At 38.4% G+C, this 18750-nt stretch overlaps 1 protein-coding gene across 22 annotated transcripts in view; it reads left to right on the top strand.

Moving 5' to 3' along the window:
• The window catches only part of CARF (calcium responsive transcription factor), a 41504-nt gene extending 25911 nt beyond the window's left edge, over nt 1-15593 (top strand). Inside the window, exons 14-21 of one of the 22 annotated variants that reach the window (XR_008748634.1) lie at nt 1029-1395; nt 7970-8101; nt 8763-8793; nt 10154-10221; nt 10778-10825; nt 12017-12180; nt 12299-12499; nt 15339-15593. Coding sequence is in view for 13 of the 22 variants with exons in the window: in XM_055813242.1 (XP_055669217.1) it covers nt 1029-1395; nt 7970-8101; nt 8763-8793; nt 10154-10221; nt 10361-10438; nt 10773-10822 (726 nt within the window). In the remaining 9 variants the exon portion in view is untranslated. Of the gene's footprint in view, nt 1-1028; nt 1396-3756; nt 5378-7969; nt 8129-8762; nt 8794-10153; nt 10222-10360; nt 10439-10772; nt 12181-12298; nt 14429-15338 lie in introns of those variants that run through there. The other 21 variants (XR_008748633.1, XR_008748635.1, XM_055813242.1 and 18 more) reach the window with 21 other exon arrangements.
• The last annotated feature ends 3157 nt before the right edge of the window (nt 15594-18750 follow it).

Consider the following 18750-nt stretch of genomic DNA (forward strand, 5'->3'; position numbering starts at 1 on the left):
CGTTTACAGAACATCAGATGTTCTGCGATGGGAATGCTGAAGGTGAGCTGAGAACAGCAAGTTCCCTCTCAGCTAATTATCCCAAACACTGGCTTGGTAACATGGCCTTTGAAATAGCTGTCAGCTCTTACTTTGACCTGTCTTGCATGTCACATTTAGCATATAGCTGTAGTGCAGGGGATCCCACTACCATCTTTTGACACTTTGAAGTTAGGGTCTTTTGTGAAGGCAGAACCAGGAAGATGAATGTAGTGGGCTTCTGCCTCAAACCAAGTACCTATTCATTTTTGACATGGTCCAGTCATTTCATAATGAAAATGTTGCAAAACTGAGGGGAGATTGTCAGTCTTATTTATTTCCTTTAAATCCTCCTCCAGCCTCTTAAGAAAGTATGCCAGAATCCTAAAACTGCTCCCAGTTCAGATCTGTAAACTTCCAGGTTGAAAGGCTGAAGAGGGGGATAAGGGTATCATGCTAAAAGAACTTCTTCTAAAGTTCATCTCTGTTCAAAGCTGGCTCCGTTAGCCTTCTTCCCTAACTATGTCTTTGAAAAGCTACCTTCACGCTTCCTGAATCCCAATGAAATGAATGATCTCTTCCTTAGAAACACAGTCTGCAGTAAAATGCTGTTTTGCTTGCTGTTCCCCTTTCTTTCTGAAGACAACTTGGCTGCACCTCACACTCTCTCACTCTCTCTCTCTCTATTTTTTAAGCAGTACGCTTGGCTCTTAGTGCTCACCTCTTGTGTGAATGGGCAGGATTGAGGAATGATTGGAAACTGAATATCAATCCAAAACTAGAGCTTTACAGTCATAAGTAGTCTTCTAGATACTGCTGGATACCCATTGTTCTAATTGTTTTCTAATACAACTTTAGCCTCAGGTTGCTGGGATTGACTGTTCAAAAGAGATGATGTATAGGAAGTCAGAAGCTATCCAGTTCCAGCATTGCAAAATACGTGCCATTAAATGCAAATTACTCTTGCTGTAAATACTGGTATGTTAGTTCTTCTGCCTTCTCTTTCGCAGGGATTACAGCTGCAGTCAACTTGTACCTCCACAAATGGATCAACAGCCCTGATAGCTGTAAATAACCATTCCCCTCCCAGCCCTACAAGTCTCCTGGAATCCATAGGGAGTGCAATAACCAACCATTCTCTAGTACTTAGTCAGGGACACAGTCTGCAAGCAGGTGCTGGCCTAGCACAGCATAGCACCACTGCCTCTGCTTTTGAGACTTCACCTGGCTCTGATCAGAGTCTGGTCACCACAGGCCAGCTGGTAGCAGTTGGAGGGGTAGATGACTCCAGAAGCCTAGAAGGAGCAGTCCACCAGATTCTCTTAGGAGATGTACAGACTGTTCCAGTACGGATTGTGGACAGCCATCCAGCACTTAGTAAGTTGCAGTCTTCCCAATAATACGTAAATGGAAAATATGGTGGATTTTATTCTCTGTGTCTTGAAGAAAGGAGAGAAATGTGTTGATAAGGGGGAACTCCAGCACAGACTTCTTTCAGCTGATTCTAATTAGCTTTTACTGTGAAAACATGATGACTGTAAACCAAACCAAACCAAAAAAACCCACAACAAACCAAAACTTAGTTTTTAGTGTAAGAAGATGACTTCTTAGTTAAACTGCTTATCACTTTCTTTGACCAAATACCAATTTATTTGATGAACGCAATATTTTTGCCAAAAATCCTAATATCTAGCTAATATTATGATCGTCAAAATATTTTTTAAAGGAAAAATAAGAATAGAAAATAACCAATATTGAATCTAGTTAGAACTCTTTGGACAGAAATGTGGGGGTTTTGATGGCTTCTTTCTTTGCACCATCCCAGCAGATTTCTGAGTATTTTTTATAATTTTTACTAGAATCCTGTAGTCATCAATATGCTTTAGAAGTGTTCAGATCAAGTTGTATGTAATTGCTTGGAATTTCAAACTTCTGTTTGAAAATATTTTTAAAAAAAATGCATAATAAATGCCATAAATAACTTTCTCTCTATTGAAATAGAAGTCTCCTTAAAACTATTGTTATCAAATATAGATACAGTCTTTGAATTCTCAGCCATGGAACTGGATTGAGAATGAAAGCTTGCATTCTAAAAGAATGCTTTCTGATTCTTGGTGGAGAAAGTCAATTAGATATGGAGCATATATAGATCAGTGCAACATATCCGTTTGACTGTCCAGAGAGTCTGAAATGTTAGCTGTGCAATGCTTTATTATTTCTATATTATATTTTCTTGTCATCAGTGACTTCTAAAAAGATGACTTTTGAGTAGTTTTGCCAGAACATCTATGCAAGTATGTGCTGGATCATAGCCTACACCTTCATAATGCCATAGCAATAATTATCTCCATATGTCCTGATGACTTTTGCAGGTCAGCAAAACTTAATTTGTACTAAATTCTGTAATATTCTGAAAATGGAAATATAAAACTACATGAAGAAATAAAAAGGAAATTAAGGGTTCGTGAGGAAATATAACAAAATTTGTACATGTTAAAGTAATACTGGGATATTTTACTGTGGCAGTATTGTCAAAGTTAAATTGTGAAGGGATTTTCTGCCTACTGTACTGACATATTTTTGTAACTGGTTGTTTTCCCTTTTATAATTGAATTTGACTACTTTCCTGAGAAATTCTGATTTAATTCAGGGTAAAAGGATTTCAGAGAGGTTATCCAATGCACCTCTTCCATTCAGTCGTTTACTCCATTTGTTAAATCTAGATGTGAATGCCTCTCAAATATTTTTGTAAGTGATGAGTGTTGTAAGTCAATTTTTAAAGAACTACTGTTTTACAGAAAAAGAAATGTGGTCAAATATAAAAATATATAAATGCAAGGACTAAGTTTTTTGGGTTGCCTTTTTTTTTTTTTTTTTGCTGCTCAAGGTCTCAGTCTATCATCTCCAGACTGAATTTGGAAATTGTGAGAATATTGGTGCCAATCCTAAGTTATATGGAGGAGTTGCCTGTAAAATTAATAGATTTTTTTTTTTGCTTTTGTTTTTTCTTCTTTTTTTGTTTCAGAGACAGGTTCTTTGTCTAGAGAGCAGGGGGACAAAAAACAGTCTAGACCAAAGAGGAAATAATGTCACAGATTTTATGTAGAGGAAACACCATATACTTGAACTTAGCAGTTCAGTCAGTGTGTATTTCAAGATACTCTTTTCTTCTCTGTGTGCATACACTTACACAGTGCACTTGGTTAAAATTATCCTGTATGTTCTGGATTTTCTCTTTTCCAAGTGCTAACTTAAGAATAAGCTAATTCCTGCTGAAAATGTATGTGCAGTCATAGAGAAGCGGCCAGTTATGCCTGAAGTGTAAGTCATTCTCTAAATCAACATGCTTTAGAGTTAATTTTTTGATCGATAAGCACCTTTATTCCTCCTTTCCCCTAGAAAAGAAGAGAAAAAAATCCAGTAAAATGGGAGCTTTATTTTTCCATGGGGAAGACGAATGACATTTTGTGTGAGACTAATTTTCTATCTCCAAACATACTAATTTTTTTTATAAAATATTTTAAATATTCCTACTCAAGGGAGCCCTTACTGCAGTAAATTCATGTCAACTTGCAATGTCTTATACCACAGTAGATGACATAACTGTCTGTCAAACTAAACAGTAGTGACCTCCTGAGTTCCTGAAATATTTTTCTTTTAAATGCATACAGTTATTTGGGCTGAAGCATTGTCAGTGGAGTTTGAACTTCAATGTATGAATTTTGTTTTGTTTTTAAGCTGAAGAAAATACAGAGGGTGTTGTCTGTGTGAGCCAAGTTAAACAAGAGCCAAGAGAAAAGGCATTGTCTATGAAGCCAGATAAAATCAGAGACTGCCATAGTTCCTCACCTATTTAAATCTGTGAAGCCTGGAAGGATTTTTCAAATCGGAGAACTCTTAAGTGTCTTGGAAGCAAAGGCGGGTGCTCTCAAAGTAATGCCATTCTTTTAAAATTGTATTGTGACATTCAGACTAGGCATATTTTACACTAGTTCTGACAGCTCTTTTGATTTATGATGGATGTGGTTTAGTGCCAATTCCAGGTCATTCAGTTGCCCGGTGGAAGATCACCTCTCTTATATTTGAAGTTTTGAGTAACTTGGATGCTATCCGAATGGCCCATTTTGGTCAACATTTCTGAAGGTCTTCCACAATTTAATTCCTTAGCTTTAGAATGTGGATCACACTGGGTTTGCTTTTTTCCTTGAGACTCTCGACTGTTACAGCACTACAGACACCATAGAATCTGCCAGCTCCAAGACCACAGAATCTGACAGCAAAGTGTATCAGTACAGCAATGGTTTTGTGACAAAATGAAGGTCCAAGATGCTAAATTTCAAAGTGATGAAGGACATAGATGCTTAAGAAAATGCAGCTTTGACATGATCATAATGTTAACGGCATGAAGATCAAGGAGAGGAGAAAGGTGAGGTTGCCAGGTGAACGTAAGGTTGTATAATGAAGAAAAGTATGTGAATTGTAATTCTGAATGTTTTCAACTTTGACATCTTCTAACTTATGTTCTGGCTTTATAATGAGGTTCATTGCTGCATGCACCCTTTGCAGTGGTACTGTATTAGCAGTTGGTCGTAACAACTAAATGCAGGAGTCTTGTCTCACAGAAAATGATTGATGCTGCCATTTCAGCTTATCTACCTTTTGCTTTATGCACTTAAGCTATTAGCTCAGACAAATATGACTTACGCTGCTGCTGTTTGTGATGTAGGGCTTATGGATACATGACTAACGAAGAGAGGCTCAAGAAAACAAAGCAAGTGATACAAATCTAAGCAATATGTGCAGGTGTGCTATGACTATAACATTCAGAAAACAAATTGATCTTTTTCAATGGTGGCAGCTTCCAAGACTGAAGCGGTCTATATTACTTAGAATAATTACCAGGAATCTTAAAAACTGAATATGATAAAGAAATATCTTTTAGTAATATTTAAGCCAAATCCGTAAGTGACAAGCACTGAGTTACATAATCCGTGACAGACGTGTTTCTTTAAGAAAAGAAATATACTTACAAATAACCTGGAATCCATTTAAAGCAGTAAATGAAATTAAACCGATGCCAACGTAGACACCAAGTGAAATGATGATATCATTTGTTAGCTTCAGATGCTGAATTCTTAGAGCAGCATTCAGAGTATTTTGAATACGGGATTATCAGCAGTTCTGTTATTAGTTCCTACTAACTGGTTGAGAACTTGATCATAAAATTTGATTAATTTTTTTTCTGCATGAAGTACAAGAAAACAATCTGAGGACTTTCTCTTTTTCAGATTTAAAAGCAAACAAAAAAACCCAACCAAAGGCAGGAAAGAGATTGGTTCATTCATGTAGAGGAGAAAACGTTAGTAATATTATATGAACATAAAGATTAACATTTTAAAATTGTTAGATTTATTAACATACACTCAAGGCATTCACGAACATAGTCTAAATAGTGGCCATTTAAAATTAATTTTTAATTTTATTTTGAGTATTTAAAGCTAAAACTTTCGAAAGTCTCACATTGAACTTGGGTTCCTAATGCCTTTATATGCAGCATCTGTTAGGTAGGTGCTTCTAATCTTACCTTAACATAGATTAAGTTCTGTGAGGTTACTAACATTGCTAATGCTGTTCTTTTAAAGCTAATGTTTATGGGTTAGCTTAAATCAGAATTTTCCAACAGGATCATGCTATTATTAAGTAAGAGTCAGTATTTTATCATGCAAGTGCATAGAGAATCTCCAGTTCTTTGGAGTCTCTTGTATTTGGTTTCTGCACTGACTTGTTTTGTGGTATGCCTTACTCATTTCTGGTAGGTAAAATCCCACAAGGTTCACCCTTTTGGGCTTTTTTCTTGTTAATTGTGAGAATATGTTCAAAATAGATGTTCTCTGCTTCAGTCATAGTTCTGGAGCACACAGGCAGCAGTCACCTTTACTTTTCCAGCTTGGTAACTATATACCAGAATGGGTACCTCCTTTCATGCTGCTGTATTGAGTGATCACCTTTGTTTTTTCTTAGAGGTGAAACAAATGCATTCCCAAGTATATCACCTTTCTCAATATTACTCATTTTTTTTGAGAATAGTTCCTCATTTTTGAGAATGCTTGTTCTCAAAAGAATGAACTGCAGCTAAAGATTACCAGCAAGAGGTTATTTCAGTTTTAGTTCTCTTCAAAGCAGACCATACATTTGTGGTTGGAGTAAAAGTATGAGGAAAGAGATGTTACATTTCCATCACGTCTTGCTTAGTTCCCTCATTAACAGATCTTTCTTTAACAGCCACTGTTCTTCGCATCATGAGCTACAGTCTCATCCTGTGCTGAACAGTATTTCTGATGGTATTTCTATTTTGGGTTTAGTACTCACAGATGGAGGAAATACTCTTTTAGTCCATCTTGAATTGCAGACTGTGAAATGGATTTTATAATCAACCCTGATTTGCACAGTACCCTGAAAACAATAGAACAAAAAGTTGGGAGAAATTTAAAGAAGCAGTAAAGAATTAGTTGCTTTTAAAAGCTGGGGATGAGAGTTGGAACAGTACGGCTCATCGAAAAATTTTGAAATGCTTATCTAGCCAATACTCACACTTTTGTTTTCAGTTCCTTCATTTTCACAGAATTTCAGTTCTTTGTCTCCCAAATACATATTCCAGTTTATTAAATAGTGTTGGTTTTTTAATTTAGTGTAACCTTTCCTCTTTAAAGAGTATGTTTACATTTGTTCTGTACATGTTGTTAATGGAGGAACACGAACTCCTCACGCATATCCAGTCTATGTTCAGTTTAACATCTTTGTTCACTAATGTCCACCTAAATTTTACAGAAAAGGCTCTATTACAGATACGGAAAAAATCACAAGTAAACCACTTTCAATGCAGTCAAATTTGCTTGAATAGAATACTCAGCTTATTTTTCAGAGAAAGCTATATAGTTTGGTGCAAAGTAGTTGGTTATTACTTTGGAATAGTAGTAGTTTTTCTGATGTTTAGTTTGTTTTCTTGTGTTTATTAAGTTCAGGTGTTTATTTTGCAAACCTAGAAATCTTGAGCTTCAACGGTACTGTAAATGAACAACTTATTCTCCAATTTATGCTCGTTGTTGGTTACCGGTAACAGTGCTCAGTGGGCTTTACAAGAAGGGCTGTGCTTATGTATGTGCATGCAAAAATAACTTTTTGCTAAAATGTAGAGAAGACTTAAAAAGGCATGCATCCATAGCTGTCGTTCAAGGGTGGCAGCCTCTTGGATGGAAACGGTAGTGTTAATGAGTCCTTTTTGTGGTATAAAATTGTTGTAGTTTGTACAAAATTTAGAGACAAATGTCTGTATATGTATGTGTGTGTGTATATATATATATAGTAACTTAATGTATAATATTCCTATTCAAATGCACACTACTTTTAAAGTAATGGTCTGTGTTGTGGTTACGGGGGCTCATGGGGAGAAATGCAAGAGCTATTTCAGGGCAGTGCTTTCTGGGGATGAAGAACAAGTAGTACAGCTCCAGGGAGACCAGGTGGAAGAAGTTCCTGAAGGTGTGTGAAAAGCAAGGGTGCTGTGGGGAGGGCTGGAGCGGGGGCTGTGCTGGGGGGGCTCCAGGGCCCTGGAAGCAGGTAGCAAGCTCATCACAAAGGCAAGTGCAGCTCCTGAATGTGTGCCAGTAGTGGATGGGGTGAGCTCATGGCAGGAATTTAAAGGTTTGAAAGAAAAGGGAAGCCTATCCTGCCCTCAAAACCAACAAAGCTGCTTGAGTTTTGGTGAGTACCAGAGGCAGGTAGATGACTTCCCATAGTCTGAGATGCCCATTCTTCTAATATGAAGAAGCAGCTCCTCTTGGAGCTTTAATTTAGGAGCATAAAGTCTTTTCCTTTACATGTTACCAAGGTAAATATACCTTTTCTTCCCAACTGAATTAACTTGCTGTTCTCTTCGTCCCTCTGACTGCAGCTCTGTCTACCTCAAGCGTGCTCAGTATCCACACAGATGTGTCTTCCTTCACACTTAGGGCTTCCACCCACGTCCCATGCCCTCAGGCCCTCTGGTTCTCAGTGTTTCACTGTCATACTGTTGGAGCAGCTGGTGAGTTCACTGCATAAGTAAATAATGGTGAGATTTGCTTCCTGTCAGTTTTTCTTCCCATCTCCCCAGGATCCTAGGTCCCTATGCTCCTTATAATTGCATTAAGGTTTTTCCTGGCTTGCTTTTGGGCTTGTCATCCTTAGCTGGATCAGTATCGGGCAGCCACATTTCACAAGACGCTTGTTACATTCACAGCAACTGAGAAGATTTGAGAAAAGCATAGTTTCTGCCAGCTGTTAGGGCTATATATTGAGAAACTGACCTCTCATTTTATACTACTTGAGTTCCTGATTCTGGCTGTGGATAGTAGCTGGCTTTGACTTGTCTGGCTGTTGGCGAACTTACAGTTTGCTCCGTTAAGCCTATTCAAACAGATTTGTTCTCAGAAGATTAAGCAGGAAGAATCTGTTCCATTAGGGATAGCAAGCGTGATATAGCTGAGGATGGTGCTGTGAAAAGTTACTGCTTTTCATGGATCTCTGATGAGAAAATTCTTGATCTGCCCTTCCCTTCTGAACAAGGCTTCCATAAGAATAAACTTCAGAGCCTATCCCATCAGTAATGATTATTTTCTCCCAGCAACAGCGCACCTCATTAATGAATGAAACAAGCATTGTGTAAAACAGGCTGTGTTGATTTTTTTTTTTTTTTTTTTTTTTAGGTCAGAAACTATCCAGGAAGCAACAACTAAGGTATGATGTGGGGGGAGAAAGAGGGGAAGGCAAAAATCTTGTCACATGACAGTAGTGTATGTGCGTGCATTTGGAGGTTTTTTCCAGTGTAAGCTGTTACACCCTAGTATCTCATTCCATTTCTGACGCATATGACAAATGAAATGTTTATTTTCTGAAAGGATTTGATGTGTTTTCTGGAGAGTCTTCAAAGGAGTGATAATAAACAGTACCGCTGTTCTGTAGAAAATATTAGTGGGCATTTTTCGTCTAGGACCCCATCCTATTCCAGTACAGAAGGGGTTTTGAAAACATGGAAAGCTTTCTGAGGACAAGTACTGATTGTCCTTGTCCTAAGGAGTCTTCCCTGGACAGAAAAATAGGAGCACTGGATGCTGTGGGAATAGTTCTCATCAGTAGTCCGTTAGCCTCTGCTAGATAGAGGAAACCTTGCAAAAGGCATGGGTAAGTTAACCTCTTTATGGAAAAAGTTAACTTTGAATAGTTAACTTTGAATGCTTAATAGTTCTAAGTGATATATGCATAGAGGATTGTATGTATCAGGTGAGAGGGGAAGGAAAAAAGAAAATGGAGACATGAATATAGTGTTTGCATGTTAATTCTTTAATAGAGTTTTAATTATACCTTACTGTGGTTAAATGGTGCAGATATTTTAGGGCACATGTAATCAGATCTTTTAATGTGGATAATTGGAATTCCTGTTTTTACTACAACCATCCTTAGCTCTGCAGGGCAGCTCAGTTGGTCATTTGGCTTGTACTGGCCTTCTGTTAATGACAGTCTGCCTGTTTAAAACAAGAGCATGCTGTTGTAAGCAAATTAGATTTCTTGTTCTTCTTGATCTTTTTTTCTAATAGAGATTGATAAGGCTCACAGGAGGATGAAAATCTGTTTGTAGTACAGTGAGTTCATAAGAGTTGATTTCTGGGTCCTCAATATGCAGGAGCTAGAGAGCAAAAACTTACATACTATTGCCATTTGGTCATTTTTCTAATGTACTTGGATTTCTACAGTGGGGGACAGTGTCAATACAGCATAAATTACCACTAAAACACTGTTAAAATTTTAGCTCTAACCTTTGGTTAAATGTTGATAGTTCAGTGGCTCCAGGAGAGACCAGACACTTACTTCTGTTCTTTGTAGAATAGTCTTTGCCTCTAGGTACTATTTAAAATGTAATTGGGTATGGCAATTAAATGGCAGTAGGAATGCCATTTGAGAGAAAGATGTGTTTTGGCAGATCAATGGGAAAGGGAGAAGTTTAGTCCCAGCATCCTCATTCCAGACTGACATTCTCTGTGCTGGTCCTGAATGCACCCCTTGAGAAACAGTGATGATTTGTCTTTGTGTTCTGACATAGCTGTTCTTTCTGCTTCCCCACTCAAGAAGTTGCACAAGACTGGAAGGGACATGGAGATCATGAAGAAGGTAAGATCTTATGGGAGGACCTGCAGGAATGGAACAGAGGGGATTAAAGGCTGATGACATGACTTCTATAAAGCCCTCATTATTTGGTGGGAGGAAGAGGATTTTTCAATAGAGAATAAAAGTAATTCTTCCTTTTCAGAAGTATTAGAATCACTGTGTCTCTCTGTTCTGCTTGATGAGATGCCTACTGTTTGGACAGATCTCAATGTTTTTATGAGTATGTACCAAAATGTTAATGGATGCTTATCCATGCATTGCCGTCTTCACATGTCATACTGAAACTGTAGGCCAATAGTGCCTCTTGATCTTTATATTGTCTGTATACATTTTCTTAAAGTAAATGAAGCTTGTTTTATAAAGAAACAGTGGAGAGCTTTTGTCTGAAGTCCTTTCAGATGTATGTTTTTTACAGAGTAAGCTTTAACTTAAAGTGAATAATGTTGTATTTCTTAAGAAATTCCTTATGAGGAAATATTAGTGTATACTTCTAACCCTGTAATAACCTAAAACAACCAAACCCTTTTCCAATTTTTTTTCTTCTTTTTATCCAGAACAGAAAGCATTCAAACTGTCCTTCAAAAACACCATGTTCAGAGCCTGAAAGGTTTGGCACTTTTCTTCCTCTGAAGGTGATCTTCCACCTATGCTGCAAATCACTGTGTTCATCGTCTTCCACAAAAAAGAGCAGCAATTATAGAACCAAAATCATGCAGGGGAAGGAATGGGGTGGGAAACGGGGATGACATCAGAATTCTTTCTTACCACCTCTCCCATCATGAGGGCACTTCCTTTTCATGTGCATAATCTGACCTGGTCACTTGACAGCATGTCAGTAACAGTATCTGCAAACCACAGTTTGTTTATAAACATTTGTCACATCAAGACTAGGTGTGGCAAATTTTCTTTGTGCTTGGAATTTGCATTGGTTTAGTGAAACCACTGGTGGTATAAATAGTCAAGTCTCTAGAACTGACAGAGCTGTGAATTTGGTCTTAATCTGAGCTCTAACTGAGCTAGGACAAATTCTGAGGCTATGCCCATGTGTTCTGCAATACTTGTTGAGCAGAAGAAAAACCTGTTTCTTCCAGCTCCCAAGAAGAGCTGCATTTGTGTTTCTACCTGACACACAGCTGCTCATATTTATCTCTTCATGGCTTTTGGAATTCTGCTTTCCAGTTTAAGAGAAAATAGAGGTCTCCTGTATGAAAAATTGATGGACAGCGTAGATAGTCTGAGTTGGGAGTACCTAGAACTGTCACCCTCAAGTATGGTGTAATTTAGGAATGAGAGCTGGTAGAAGGAATAAGCAACTGCAGAATATCATGGTAAAAATGGTCATTCTTGCTCTTAACGTAGTACCCTCCTCACACAGTACCTTTTCTTAAACATCTTGAGAAACACTCTCAAACAGAGAGGTCAGCAGTGGAACTAAAATGAATCTCAGTTTCTTCCCTGCTCCCCCCAGCTTACAGTTCAACAGTGATTTTGCAAATTAGCCACAAGTTTGGCCTAAAACATATCTTCTATCCTAGATCTAAGCGTGGAGTGTTTAATTCCTAAAGGACCATGCTAAAAATTTAGTCATGCTTTTTCAGGTTGCAGTTCTTATAGACATAAATGTACCTTTTTCTCACAGATATTTCTCTTAAAAGTTAAAATTAAATGGGAGAGAGAATTGGAAATTGATTATTTATGTTTCTTATAGATGACACTTCAGTTTTCTGAAGTGTCCAGGTTTACCCCCTTGGCTTCTACTTTTAGCTCTTAGTTCACTATGTGTTGGATGTTTTCTCAGGACCACTTACCTCTGAGAGTACTCCACACAACCAGCAAGAGACCAGAACAGAGAACAGAAGAGGAAGTTAATTTTGTGAAAAGCTGCTTGCAGGAGTTAGAAAGCCCTTGAAGTTACAGCTCAAGATTGCAGTTTCTTCTGGTTGAAGTGGTTCACTTTAAATGGTAAATATTTTTTTTAATATACAACTTTTTTATTGTTGATTTTGGTGCTATTTATACTCTGAGCTCACATCTAATAAAAGCTGGAATGGTAATCATGTATATTTGCTTTTATCTTCAGTGCACTAGTCATCTTCTGAATGCGAACTGATGTAACAACTCCATGTTCTTGGCTGTTGACAAAGCTCTTATCGCATCTGAGGTGTTTCGTACATGGAATGGGATGGAGAAAGTGGGAACCTTCTTGACCTTCTACTGAGAACAGATGACCTGTGGAAAGAAAGCTTTACCAGTTTTAGATTGCTGTCTTCACAGTAATTTGGTGGGTGCACAGGTTTTTCATGTCAGGTTCTAGTGCATGTCTAACTTTGAACATAATACAAGCCATAAAATTACTTTCCCCTGGCCTCACCATTTGTTTTTGGGTTTTGTTTTGTTTTATTGTTGTTGGTTTTTTGTTTCCTACCACTGTACATACTCAGCACTTTTTGAGAATGGGGGAATTGTTTTAACATGTTCTCATCTACCACTTTTCTGCCATTCTCCCATTGCCTCTTTCTCCTAGCACAGAAACAAAACAGAGCAGCGCAGAAACAAAAAATTACTTCTTTAAATAACCTGCTCTATCAACCTTAGTTTCCCATGTTTGGGGATTAATTTCCTCTCTGCTTTATTGTGCTGGAGGTTGATTCCTTGCATGAATGAAATGTAAGATGCTGTTATCTTTTGCTTGACGAGGAGGAGATACTGGGCTGAGCTCCACTACCACCTTAACTCCAAAAGTTCTTGCAGGAAGCACTTGCTACAGGTTCTGCTCCTGCACCTGCATTTCCATGCAGGCCAGCACAACTGCAGGGCTGTGCTGATGTGAGCAGCATACTGCACTATGTGTAGCAGCAAATTATCAGTACAAATAACTGTCCTTTGCCCCCTTATATTGTTTTGAATCCAGATTAGTCTGTAGGCCTGGCCCATTGTGCACCCCACAAATGACAATTTGGGCAAAACTTGAAGGGGAGCACAGGAGAGGGTCAGGAAGTTCTTTAATGTCCAACTTTTAGGTTATGCTTCTGTATTGGGTGCAGGTGCCCAGATGTGGGTGGCCCTGTGCAAGACACAGCTGGTTCCAGCCAGCTCTGCATTGGACCCCACTGCAGGACACAGCTGAGCTCACCAGCAAAGCTGGTGGCACTTCTGTGGAAGCATGTTTAAGAAAGGGCAAAATGCTGCATGGCAGGGAGCAGTGAGGAAGAAAGTGAGAGAAACAGTTCTCTGAAAACCACGGTCCGAGAAGAAGGAAATGGAGGAATTCCTTCAGGTGCTGGAGCAGATTTCCCTGCAGCCCACAAAGGATCCCATTCTGGAGCAGGTGGAAATTTTCCTGAAGGAACTGCAGTCCACAGAGAGGAGCAGGCTTATGCTGAAGGACTGCAGCCTGTGGACATGACCTATGGTGGAGCAGGCGAAAAGCGCGAGGAGGATGGAGCAATGCAAAGGAGCTGTTACAGACTGACTGCAACCCCTCATTCCCCTTTGCCCTGTGCTGTTTCAGGTGTGGGGGAAAGCAGAGGAGTTGGGGGGTTTAAGGTTTGAAGTTGAGCCTGGGGAAAGAGAGGAGCGTGAGGGGAAGGTGATTTTTAATTTCTTTTTACTTTTCACTATTTTAATCTATTTGGCAATAAATTAATTTTCTTCACATTGAATCAAGTACTTGACATTTATATCTGGACTCAAACCACAATGGGAAATACTGAAATCATTTTTCTTTGATCAGTGCAATCCAATATTGCCTTTAATTTTTTAAGTAGGACACAAAATGGATCAGATTTTAGTTTTTAAGAAGTCCATCTGTGTGTAGAAAGGAGCGCACCTTGTTTGAATCAGGGAGTGCATTTTTGGATGTATTCTGGTTAGGCCTTTCAAGTTCTGCTCATTCACCTTTTCACTAGAGTAAATCTCAGCTGCACAGTCAACTCAGGAACAGGTCTAATCCATTGCATTTCTGCTGAAGAAGAATATCAGTCATATTTTTACAGGTTTGAGCATGAGAATCATTCAGAGGAGAGGATGCTGCAGCAGTAGAATCTACTTTATCTACTTTGGTAGTGGTGTTCTTGGAGATGTTCAGGATGCAGCATCTTCATGGCATTGTATCTAGCTGTGTTTCAGAGAGTAGCAAAGTTTGGGGTGAGTGACATCTTCGGTGAAAGTACTGTTAATCTTGGGAAAAGAAATAAAGAGTTTGGGAATGCGATTTTTATTCCTGTGGTAATTTCAGAGATTATTTTCCTGAATGAGAAGAGAACTTCCTTTAGAAGATAAGTTTTGTATGTGAGTTCTTACACCACCTACTAAAAATATCTGGCACTGGTCGCTGAGTGTACCTAGACAGAGTACTATGTGACATGACACACATGGTTTCTAATATAGGCACTGTTTGGAATACAGAACTGATGGATGGCTTCCTAGCATTAGCTAAATTAATTTCTTACCTTCTGTCCATGTCTTGCTATGAAAGGAAGACTGTAAAAAGGAACATGGTAAATTGTTAGTTGTCTGTATGGAGGACACAAAGCTATTTGTGGTGGATAAAGAAGTCTTTGGTAATGAATTAGGTGAGCTTCAGAAGGGATTGCACTGTCATTATGACTTCATCAAGTATTTGCTTCCAATGATATCACTCACTTTTATTTTCTTACTGCTGACTTATTGTATAATCTATTCCATAAGCTTTCCTGGCTATCTTAAGGCTGTAGAAGAAATGCATATAACAATTCTCTTTTCTCTTGAAGTTCTGTGAAAGGGAAAGGAATTCCCCTTTTTGCAGCTCTCGGGGACAGCCATGCCTGCTTGGCCACTAGCTGCTCTGGAGGAACACATGATAATCCATATTCCCTAGCTATCAGAACCTCTTTTGCACTGAAGTACTCCGTAAATCTATGAACTTGGATCAGGCAGAGTGAACTTGTCAATTATTTAAAAAAAAAAAAAAAAAAAAAAAAGCAGGCAAACTACCCTGGAACCAAATTTAGTACCTTCAGGAGTGTGGCCTAAGGTTTATCAGTAGCAATTGTAAAAAGATCATTGTTTTCATAGTGAAACGTGGTTTTATTTTGCCAGTTCAATCTATGAAAAAAGTGTCTCCATTCCTTTTATTTCAGACTTGTGAACTTCTGAGAGACCACTAGCAAGATTAGCTAATAACTGCAAAATGGAAAAGTTTCAGTGTGGACAGGTGGTAACAAAGATAGCATAAAGTCAGCCAGCATAATTATCATTAGTAAGGTAAGATCTTTCAGACACTAACCACAGGCTAATACTTCTGGTGGTATGCTGATACTTATTCTGATCTTACAAACAAAAACAGTGATTGTGAGCCATTGCAGAAAGAACCGGGAAATAAAGCACTTTTTAAAATACGGCTCTGTGGTGATTTTGGTTTCTGTTGGCTTTGTCATGCTTTCACTTAGCGTTCAGCTTCTTCACATACCCTGTGTAGGATCTGTTTTATCCCATCTCATGTAGAAAAAGTTAAAATAAGTTAATAGTTAATACATAGAGCATTATACACAAATTCTTCATGCAAGATATATGATATTTCCTATATTTTCTAACAGAAATAGTCAAAATCTTTTAATATTATTGGTAATTATGAGAAGAATTTGAGAGTAACTTCACGTTCTAGATTCACTCTTTTATCTGTGTTTCTCTTTTGGAATTGATGAATTCCCATTTCTTTAGGAGCAGTTTTTCGCAATGAAGTGACTGTTTTCAAATGAGCTATAGTTTCCTGACTGCAGCAGAAATGGCTTCAGGTAGGGAAACTGGAACTGTATTGAGTTTTGAGTGGACAGAATTTCTGAAGAGGCACTGGAGCCACCTCCACACTCACAAAAACATTAGCTTTTGTGTATAATGTTATAAAGGTTAACAAGGTTTCAAGAGAGGTTTGACAAAAACTAGCATTAACTGATACATCCTTCTTGAAAGTTTCACTTCTAAAGACAACTTCCTGAATTGCTTTAAAGCACACTAATAGGAAACATGAGGAAGTTTTTCTTGCTGTGTTCATTCTCAGAATGATAAAAGTACACACAACAGTGTGTGTACTACAAAGAAGATAAACTGACATTTCCTCCATTCCTTTTGAAAAAGAGACTTCGAATAAAAAAGTTAAAACAATGATTTAAAGTGGAGAAAAAGAGGTAATTCCTTCCAAATACATTGTTAATCTGCAAAGGATATGTCCACAAAGTAGTATTGAAGTGAAACATTATTTAGAATGACAATTTAGACTATCCATAGTTATGTTACTGGTTTATAAGCTGAAGCAATCGAAACCTTTAGCGTAGCGAGTACAAGCTAACCATGAACTGATGGGGATAAAAAATAATGGCATATTCTTTGAGGATCTGTGGAGGGTAACATCCTTTGCACTTCATCCTGAAGTAATCCAGTACTAGCAACTTTCCGTGACAGTTTGACTAAATGGGCTAGCAGTCTGATTCATTTGTGCCGGAAAGGAGTGTTAACATTGCCTTAAACCACTAGGATAAAAAGCATCATTCTTTTGGGGATTTTCATTTTTAATTTTCTCTCTTTATATTTACTTTATTTGGTGTTTTAGTATATTGTATGAGGAAAGAAAGCAAATTTGGGGGTTTTGGATGGTGCGTTCTCATTGCTAATTCACATCTTGAACTTCTAGTCTGCATTTATGACATTATCACTAATACGGGGACAAACAGTGTCAGGCAGGATTAGAGAATTAGCACAGAGTGAGGTATCAAAAACATTTCTGCTGGCTTTTATTTTTTATTTGGTTTGAGTGGCAGTAGATAACTGACAATAATTACAGGATCTATGCCGTATTGAAAATTTTTTGGCATCTACAGGGTCAAGCAAAAGAGACAGGCTGAAAGTGCTGCTGTTTGGAAAAATAGTTCAAGAGCTATTGAGCATTGGCAAGGGACACAACCCTTATCCCTATATCCGGCAGATGAGAGAACAAGGAAGGAAACAGAAGATGGATGCGAGCCCTGTTTTTGTTCTGGTTGTTCCTATATTAGATCAAAAGATTTCTAGGAGAAATTAGTGAGCAGCACTGCAACCGAAAACAGAGGTGAGAGCTTGGTGATGACAGCTAGTTGAACTCCTCTAGGTCATTCAGCTATTCCTGTAGCACTTGGAGTGAGAACGTACTTTCCCAGTCCTCCTTCAGGCTGTTTGAGAAGGTATGTTTTATCCCAGACTGTCCATTCTCTGGTTCTTGGCTTGCGGGGGCAATGACCGCTTAGTCCAACAGGTTATGAAAGGAGGTGGGTGTTGGATCAGTGCTCTCTGCTCAGACAACATCAGTAACAGTTCTAAATGTTGCTGGTTCTTCGTGCAGCAGGTTGCTCTGTCCGCATCAAGAGACAGCAAATTTAGGAAGTAGCTATACTTCTGGAGGCTGCAAAAAAAGGACATTTGTGTGTGTATGTGTAGCCTCACACAATGCATACACATATAATCATGTATATATTTTTATATCAGGCTCAGTCATTTGTTGATAATAACTTCCTATAAACAACTGTTGGCACAAAGCCATTTTCAGTCATCCTGTAAAAAGCAAATAGCTTGCGTTCATGTGACAGCTTGATGAGACAAGAACCTTAGAAACTGTTGATAGTATGTACAGCTGTTTTACAAAGGCAGTCATTTAAAAATACATATTTCCTGAAATGTTAGCTAACTTGTTTGTCTGTTGAAAGAATTTTAAACAGCATGGCTGTTAACTTGTATTCCTGCTTCTGTGCCAAGCAGTTGGTCATTCAAATCTACATTATAAATTAGTCACGTACTCGGCAATTTGGGGTTTTTTTTAATCTTTGAGTAGAGAATATAGAATTCAGTCTGTTTCAAGTCTGACATGCATTATAGAAGAATTAGATGTTTTGTTCTGATTAAATATTTGATTTTAAGAAATGTTGATAAAATTAGTAACAGCTGTGGTCAATGATAGTCTTACTACAGTGAATGTGAAGTCAGACCATAGGAAAGAGTCTGAATGGTTTGTGAATCATTGACTGCCGTTTTCTCCAGCCAACATCAAAAAGACGTTTTCAGCTTGTATCAGCTAGTATTTAGGCATTGCTTTGTTCTGCAAACAGGTCGAGAGGGATTGCAATGGGGTGGCCCATGCAGTCATAGACAAGAGATGAGGTGGTGCATCTAAGACATCACAAAAAGTAGCAATCAATGAAGGAGAGACAGCACCAAAGTTCTAAATGTAGATGAGCATTAAGAAATACCAACATTACTGGGCACCACTTCTTCTGGAGCATCTGCACTGCTGGACTTGTGCCTGGCCTGACCTGACCTGCGTCTCCGCATCAGCTGGTTTCCCTGCACTTCACCCTTTCTGTCTTTTTCCCTGCCTCGGCAAAAGGGAGGGGGAAGCAGGAGGACACTTGCTCCACTTCCAATCTCTCTGCTCAGCACCATTCTGTTCTTTTCCTAAGAATAGGCACAAGAGATTTTCCTTGTATGTGGGTCATTGGGACTCTGATCACAACACGAGTCCATGAAGAT

The sequence above is a fragment of the Falco peregrinus genome, chromosome 8 (assembly GCF_023634155.1).
Source record: "Falco peregrinus isolate bFalPer1 chromosome 8, bFalPer1.pri, whole genome shotgun sequence".
Lineage (NCBI taxonomy): Eukaryota > Metazoa > Chordata > Aves > Falconiformes > Falconidae > Falco > Falco peregrinus.